At 39.3% G+C, this 9,276-nt stretch overlaps 1 protein-coding gene across 1 annotated transcript; it reads right to left on the bottom strand.

Moving 5' to 3' along the window:
• Nucleotides 1–408: 408 nt before the first annotated feature.
• On the bottom strand, nt 409–4,009 carry LOC124290822 (E3 ubiquitin-protein ligase Trim36-like). The gene is made up of 3 exons (XM_046727651.1): nt 3,978–4,009; nt 2,879–3,173; nt 409–2,275 (listed from the first exon to the last, which is right to left on the bottom strand). The coding sequence occupies exons 2-3, from the start codon at nt 3,171–3,173 to the stop codon at nt 1,005–1,007; spliced, it is 1,566 nt and encodes a 521-aa protein (XP_046583607.1). The 5' UTR covers nt 3,978–4,009; the 3' UTR covers nt 409–1,004.
• Between the last annotated feature and the right edge of the window lie 5,267 nt (nt 4,010–9,276).

Genomic DNA, 9,276 nt, shown 5'->3' on the forward strand with positions numbered 1-9,276 from the left:
GCGACAAATACTATTGTCATGTAACATTTAGTACAAACTATGCACCGCCACCAGTACTTCACACGTGTACTCAAGAATCTCTGTGTATACTCAAATATATCCAGGCACATCACTGTATACACAGATATACCAAGTACCACTATTTACACAAAGGTATCCAGGTGCCTCCACATACACCTTGATATCTTTGTATACACTAAGGTGCACTGGTACATCTCTGTATAAAAGACTGACTGAGTTTAGTTTTACGCCACTTTTAGCAATATTCCAGCAATATCACGGCGGGGGACACCAGAAATGGGCTTCACATAAAGCCATAATGGGAATCGAACCCGAATTTTACGAGCGTGAACGCTGTATTCACTATTACTCCCCACCGCCCCCTGTATAAAAGAGGGCGGTGGAGTAGGAGAGTAGTGGAAGCTTTCGCTCGTCACGCCTAAGATTCGGCTTCGATTCCCTTCACTGTGTGAAAACTGACTTGGAACAGCATCTGTTATAGTAGCGTATGGGTTAATGTCTATGCTTCACTTATGATCCATGTGCACCAGTCAAACATTGCAGTTTGTTAAGCATCACATTTACAGGTGGAATACGGCTTTAGCATGAATCAATGGTTCTGTGTCGCTTCAATTGTTTGATACTTTGATGTCACATGAAAAGTCATAACAAACATAAACACGGCCAAATCCATCTGTATAAACTCCGTACGGACGATCCACACCGTCACCTTCTGTAAGTAAGTTCCTGACAAACTGGCCTGACTCAGTCAGATGAACCACATTATTCTGAGAGTGCAGAGCAACCAGAATGTCACCTGTTCTGGTACTTGTGATCCCCAGAGGATGCACCTGTGTTGTGTGTGTTCTTTCGGGGGGTAGGTGAACACAACGTCCCCTTCTGGTGTCAGGCATAAGACACGCTGGGAACCAAAGTCGGACACAAGAATGTTACCTGTTCTTGTGGTGCAAAGAAAGACGGGATTTTTCAGGATCTTCGTTCCACTACAGAGTGGGCTGACTGACCTCAGCACGTTTCCTGTCATGTCCAGAATATCCACACAGGGAGGAGACAGGGGAACCTGCTGCAAGTGTTGATGGGGTCAGGGATGTTATACCCCAGTACTGTTTGTTTGTTGTGATGGTTGACAGCATCACCAGGTCAGGGTTGACTTCAATCGTTATGATTGTTTCATTGTTTACAGTGACAGCCACTTGATTGTGTTGTATCTTTGTCAGACCCAACGGGTGGATGTGCAGACTGAGCTTGCTGTGGCATGACTGATTATCTCTGGTATAGAAAGACTTCACACACTTATTGGTTGGATCAATAGTTACAACTGTATGTGTATCATGTATCACTAGTGCTGTCACGTCACGAGACGTCGCTTTATTTCTATCTCCTGCTACAGTGACGGTGATCGTGTCCCGTAGCACAGGTGTACCCGTCAGGTCCAACACACCGTCACACAGAACGTCTATCTCACCCAGCTGTAGATCGTCAAGTGCTCTACTCAGCTTGTCCGAGTTCTGTCTGAACGTGATCCTGGCTATTCTTCCCTTCTCTAAGTCTGTGTGTACGACATCCTCCACATCACCGGCATCACATCCCTGGTACATCTCATACACATCCATGTCACATTCAGATTGTAGAGTCTGGTCAATCAGTTCAGCCTGTTGTCGGTACATCTGTACTGATATTTCCGCAGACTTAATGTCTGCGTTCAACTGTTCAATGTGCCTATCTGAGATTTCTTTCAGTTCATCTAAAAGTTTATTTTCCTTAAAAGTGATTGTCTCCCTCGCCTTGATTCCGGAAGACTTGATCTTCGATTCCATTTGCACATATCGATCTTTCTCAGTGATGACATTTGATTTAACTGTATCGACTTTATTTTCCATAAGGATTTGTTTCTTTTTAAGATTTTCCTTCTCAATCAGCAGTTTGGATGTTAAAACAAGCAGTTCCGACGCAAGTGTGACAACCGACTCACATTTTCTGTGATAGATAATACAACAGGTTTGACAGGTGACTTTCTTGCAGTCTTTGCAAAGGAATTTGACGCATTCCTCCTTGTGTTCATTACACATGACTTTTCGCCTCCGGGGGATACTGATCTCGCCAGAAAGGTCAAGGACGTCATGATGATGAGTAGAAGGCAAACGTTTGTGCATTCTGGCACATCGGTCACACATGGATTCGTCACACACCGAGCACCATACAGATGCAGGAGTTGTCTCCCCTTCTGCGTGACACCAGGTGCAGTTTGTTGTATCTTGTTGATAAAAGGACATAAACAGAAATTTAGTACTTAATTGGCATATTTTTAATTACCAAAACTAAGGAGTTCACAAAGAGATGAAAGGTTATTCTTATTACTAACATAAATGAATTCCTTCCACCATCAACGCCACCTCCCACCAGCAACATCTTAAGCGATAAAGATAAAGACACTTTTGGACCCTTAATATACTGGGAAAAAGTAGTTAGGGATATATGTAAATTTTGAAATTACGAATAATGATCTATTTATTCATGGACACACTGATAAAATATCAATCATAAAAATACCAATATCCCTAACTTATTTTGTCCAGTATATGCTCCCAGCTCCATTTATAAGAATTGGAAGTACATTTATGACTGTAGCAGAAAATTGTGGGATGCCAAAGTGTGGCGTCTGTATTAGCGGTAGGACTGAGCATGCATTTGGTGAATACCTGCTGTCATCACTGCTCTCTAGTGATCAATTCAGTGATTCACATGATTACCACAGGTGCTTTGCCACTTAATCCTAACACAATCTGACACACACCATTTCAAAGTAGTCCACAAACGATCATGTACATACCGCATACAGTTATCGCGGAAACCTTACCTCTAGATGCCGGACCAAACGAGTCCAACAGTCCCTGGATGACAACACTTGGCTTGACGGCATCCGCCCATTCCTCCACTGGTCTGTCATCAGGCTCAGACACTTTCGTCATCTTGCTGCAGAAGGGACAGAGAAGAGACTTGGCACTGATGGCTTCTGGTTTTGTTTTGGTGTAGTTGACGACACATTTCCGACAGAATGTGTGATAACACACAAGCGTGCATGGTTTGTCAAACACCTCTGTGCATATGGTGCATGTGAGGAAATGTTCCTCCAGTTTCTGGGACGTTGCCATCTACAAATAAACAAAGAAACGCATTTATGATATCCACTGATGGTCAATGGTCAATTCAAAATTGGACATAGCATAAAATAAGTGACTACACGTTTCAAGATGGATAAAGTATAATTAATATAAAAGATCAGGTTTTAAGTTATAAAATCTATCGTATTTCAACACTAAATTGCATTTAGCGTATGATTTTGAACACTTAGATCCAACAGTTCTGAATTAAATCAACAATATCATACGATATCAATAACTATTTTATGTAATAAATTAGGATATTTGTGATGAATACATCAATAAACAAAAACATGAAAAAATATTGTAGGGAATTGATGGTTAAAGTCCTCCTCATACTGTAACAGGTGTGTATCGTCTCGCTGATAGTGCGCTGACCCACTTATGATCTCTCATTTGCATAACGAAAGTAGAATTTTATCAGTAGCTTTGAGCGAAAACAGACAAGAAAATATTTCAATGCATATGATTAATTTTCTCAAAAATGAGTTCTATATATGCATGTAGGTATGATCGAGTTCATGGTTATATCACTGGAGTCATTCTATCTATATGACAATAGCCGTATAGGTTAGAGAAGTGGATCAATTGTACATAACGATAGTAGACAAAACAAGACACGCTTGGTGTACGACACGAATGTGAAGCTGAACCAACACAACAGATGAATTAGTCGCCCAATATCACTACACAGACTCTCTATATATCTCTCTGTAATAATGTGAGTAAAGCATGTCATTGTTAGTGTTATATTATACATAAAACCAAGAAGATATGGACTGCATATCACCTCACCTTCGCTTCCTCGATTCACATGGGCGGTGAAGAGTGAGATTGAACCCTGTGATATATGGCTACACAATACGAAACGGGTTTTACAGCGTGATATTGGCATCATACATACTAAAATATTGTCTGAAATAGAAAAACGTGTTTTTAGACTGTTACTCTGTGTCCCTAAAATTTAGACAACTGCAAATAGCATATGTCGAAATAATCCACATCGGCAAAAACTCGACGTAAAAAGATAGCAATAAAAGCATGTTTACTCGTAAAATCGGGCAAAACTACGAGTGGCTGCTGAAAACAATACATCAGACAGAAGATGGCGATCGTGTCGACTAACCTGGCATGAAATGCATGTGTGCTGTCTACAGGCACAACGGGTCATCTCAAAGATATTTGATGCTTATTCTTGTGTGTTGAATGTTTCATCTATTGATTAACATCGTGTTGTTAGGCCGAACTTAGTTTAGCAGAAATTTCACACTTTCACATATTAACTACATAAATTGTAGATATAAATGTGAGAAAGAAGGTTTTTTTCTTTTTCCGACAGTACTTTAGTATATAACTTGAAGGTATATTTTATTAAATTAAAGTAAAAAGGAAATAATTGTGATTGAATTGCCTTCGGCCTAATGTACTTTTACAGTGTGGCTCAAACTCAAAATGTTATAAATAGGTATACATTGTTGATATACTCACATTTTTAATAAACATATCACTTCAGTGAACATATTTTTGGTTACTATTAAAAAGCCCGCACACTTTGTGCCTGAGTTTCGGGCAAATGACTAACTCTAGTGTTTGTACACTAAGTCATAACATCAATACGTAAAATGATTTTATCAGTATTTTATTGGTATTGTAGACGAAGCCATACATGGAGTGAATGATTGTGTGTCAATCTTGCTATTATTAGCAATAAAGAGGCTGTCTGCCCAAAGAGGGGTTACCATATTTTATCCAGTTTTAAATGGATACAATTTCAAATTATAAATCTACTTTTAGGTAAATTTGTGAATTTTGGCGATCCTTATCAACGTGTGAGTAGTATGTTTTTAGATTTGTATTACGTAGACTGACTGACTGAGTTTGGTTTTAGGCCGCCTTTAGCAATATTCCAGCAACATCACGGCGGGGGACACCAGAAATAATCTTTACACAGTGTACCCATGTGGGGATTCGAACTCGGGTCTTTGGCGTGACAAACCAACGCTTTAACCACTAGGCTACCCCACCGCCCCGTATTGCGTACAGGACCTTCATATTTATGTAACTGTGTTGACTGATGCAAGGGGAGTAACTCTTCCAAGCAAATGCCAACCAGCCCGGACTCCACACCGCCCCTTCCTTCTTATGTCAATAACTAACATAAATCTGTTTACAGGACAGTTGGCAGAAAATTACAGAAAAAAAAAATAGGCAATGCCATTTAGAAAGTGGTCAGATGAAACATGTTTTGTTTTTGGGATTACACTGACTCAGTAAAGAACAGATTCTAGTATTTTTTTGTGGGTTGAGTCCCATCCGAGATTCCAAGCCACACTCTCAGAATCAATCACCTTTAGAATCGCCAGCTCTTCATCGATCTTCATCGATCTTACCTACTCAGCCACCAAAATGGCGTCTGCCTCTGGACTTGATTTTTCAGCCAGTGAAACATATTCTGACAAGCTTAAAACCGTTATAAAAATGGTTAATTATGTTCAGGTTGAGTGTGCAAAATGACTCAATATATAAAATAGTTTAAATAAAGCAGTGAAAGTCGGTAAAATAAATGTGTACATAGTTTACTCAAAAACAGCTAATCGAACGGTTTTCGAACTCCAGGCACTGCATGCGTCATATTATGACGTCATACGATTGTTAGCGATACAGTTTCTCGCCGGAGAGTCTGGTGGTTACCGTGGCAGCGGGTAATATTTTTTCCAGTTGTCACCCTCCTGGGAGGAAACTTGTTAAAGCGTCATTGACCAATGAAATTAAAGTATTTTACATCAAGGTAAGATAAATAAATATAACTAAACGGACTCGTTGAATCACTGCCATATGTATTATATGATGCATATGGTAGTGATTCAACGAGTCCGTTTATTTTAAATAAGACCTAGTAGGAAATGTACGTTTAGATATACACTGCAACCTACAACGGAAGGTGGTGAAAAATGTTAACACATGCTTATGTTTTCATATGTTTACATTAATATCCCGCAACTCTAGTACGTATCTATCACTGGACATAGAGATTATTCTGACCCACAGTTCTATCATAAAGCAATGCACATTTTTCCGTTTCATGCTACATGTGTCACCCAACATATTGCAATGTCTGTAGACATTGTTAAACAGCGTTGTACTGGTATTGCAATATTTCTGTTTAGATTCAGTTGAGGGTGATTTCCATCGTTACTGGATCGTATGCTGGATACATGGTATCGTTCTAACAAATCTATAATCGGTATCACGGCAAAGATTGGATTCCTGATGTATCGATGAGATGTAATTCTGTCAGAGTGAATTGCATGGTTCAGGTGTCTGTAACCACTCCTGGGCTCCTGCAGGCAATACAGAAGTTGTTATCCATGCAAATGTTTAAATGGTGATGGAGTGAGGTAGAGCATACCGTGTTTCCTTAAATAGGTGACAGGTCTTCACACTACAACGGTACAGGAACGTATATTTTACACACGTACCAAAGTACCTCTGTGCATACTCAAATATATTTAGGTACGGCAAGTCTGCATCCAACTTATACTCAAGTAGGTTACTGGTCTGTTACATGTGCCAGTCTTTTATGATTGTGACAGTTGAAATTGCCCTATAACATCGGAATAACAGACTCTACACCACCACTTGCTCTTTCCACATGCACTCAAGTATCTATTTGTTGAAGTGAAGAAATATCTGTGTCTACTAACATATATCCAGGTATATCTCTGTATTTACAAATATACACAGTACCTCTATGTATACAAAGGTACCCAGGTATCCACTAAGGTGCCCTGGTATATAGTGATTAAAGCGTTCGCTTGTCACGCCGAAGATCCGGGTTCGATGCCCCCAATGGGAACAATGTGTGATGTCAACTTCTGGTGTCCCCTGACGTGCTAGTCTGCTACAATCGGCGTAAAACTGAATTCAGTACACATACCTCTACAAACACAAAGATACCCCGGGAACACTCAGCACAATCAAATGTACAGGTACCCCGAAATGCGCGTGTGAATACATAAACGTACCCTTGTACCTCTTTGTATACAAAACCTCACAATAACACAATAATCTCTCTCTCTCTCTCTCTCTCTCTCTCTCTCTCTCTCTCTCTCTCTCTCTCTCTCTCTCTCTCTCTCTCTCTCTCTCTCTCCCTCTCCCTCTCCCTCTCCCTCTCCCCCTCTCTCTCTCTATCATAAAGTACAACACAATACCCAGTTTTATTGCGTGGATCATTGCTAATTCTCGTGCTGTTAATCAGTGGAACATCCGGTCCTGACTCGAAATATTACAGACGGCAGGAATATTGCTGAGTGCGGCCTAAAAATAAACTAAGCCGACTGTACACATACGCATTCAGAAAGCCAAATGTAGACACAAATATTCAGTTTCGTATGTGTGGAACGCCGCTCTCAGAATTATACATTTACTTAAAGAATTAACCAGTAGACTTGCCTGTGCATGTGTTTGTGACGGATGCGACCGCTGGAGCAGGATCCGCTGACCTTTACGCGAAGATCTGGTATCACATCATTGTTTGGTATTGATTCATGGAATATTTGTACAACACTTCCTTTGAAGCAAAGATTTCCTTATGATTATGGACCGGGAATTGTCGCTTACATTTGTATATGTATGCTTCGGAATTTAATCCGAACTGCTTTGATTAGCAACGCAAATTGAAATGTTTAAAAAACCAAAAATCACCAGTTCAGTGAGTTGTGATTTGTCAAAATGAATCCCTTAATTGTAATGGGATCAAGTGTTTAACATGTTACCTTGGAATCGAAAAGAAGATATTTTTAAGAACTCATGTATAGTATAGGCATAAAATCGGCTCTCGTTCCATGTTTATGTAACCCTTCGCGGTTGCTATTGATTGTCTTATTCATTAAGCTATTCACTGCTCTCATATCCATTGTTATGAGAATGTGTTTTTGTTAATTATAATGTCACATTAATTAACTTTTAGTTGTTCTGGGCAACAAATGTTTAAACGATTTGTACTCACACCTTGAACTTAGGCTATGTATTTTCACCTGTTCAGAGTGGGGAATTGCCTCCCCTTTGTTTGTTTTGCTTCCGTCCTTTGTGGTGGAAGACGGTGGAATTTATTAAATGATAAATGTGTGGCGTGGCTTTTGCTAGAATTCTCTGGAACTGTATAATAGGTATATAAGGGATTGTTGCTGAGATGTATGATGGGGACTACCTTCGATTTACGCTCATCTGTCTGCTAACATCGGCGTTTCAAGACCTACCACTGGAGGCCTGGTCTACATCGAACTTTTCAACATTCTTCAATCAGTACATCTGGTTTTACTGAGAGTATAAATAATTTGGTGAGTTAAAAGTTTAGATTTGTGACCCAATATTTCAGATTTGTGATCCAATTTTATTGTATTAGAAATCTGTACTGCTATTCATTGTTACCTTGTTTATTCAATATATAATTGAATATATTAGACTCGTCTATGTTCTATTTTTGTGGGTTTAAAAGGGACACACACGCCTTTTATCACAGTGAGTGAATGAGTTTAGTTTTACGCCGCACTCAGCAATATTACTGCTATATGGCGGCGGTTTTATCACAGTAATTGCTCAACTGTAACACCAAACATTGCCGAGGTTTTGCATTTAATGCAAAATAATACATTACATACCAAACACTATCAGTTTTGCCTGATGTGTATTCAAAGTTTCTTCAAACAGTTCAGACAATCTATGCAATTGTTTCAACCTCAACCAGCAAAAGATGTTTGTGGCTAATGTGATTTATTTCAGGTTCATCAACTTGAATATTACTCATCTTGAGTCACAAAACATAACATAATTGACTACATTCCAATTTAGATATGAACACAAAGTTCACTCAAATCAAGACATTATGGAATCCAAAATGAAGGCTAATCTGTTAATGTTGATAAGCGTCGATTAATATAAATTTGTTCTGTGTTCAAACATACATTTGTAAGAATGTTGATGTTTGAACATTCATTTCTGCGCCTGTCAGTACCTATTTCCTGTCGTTCATAACTAATCTGTAACTGTCTGTTGGCTGCGAACACGTGTTGAGCGGTTTGTCGACATTCAGAGA

Source organism: Haliotis rubra, unplaced genomic scaffold (assembly GCF_003918875.1).
Source record: "Haliotis rubra isolate DU_JTF1 unplaced genomic scaffold, ASM391887v1 Scf475, whole genome shotgun sequence".
Taxonomy (NCBI): Eukaryota; Metazoa; Mollusca; class Gastropoda; order Lepetellida; family Haliotidae; genus Haliotis; species Haliotis rubra.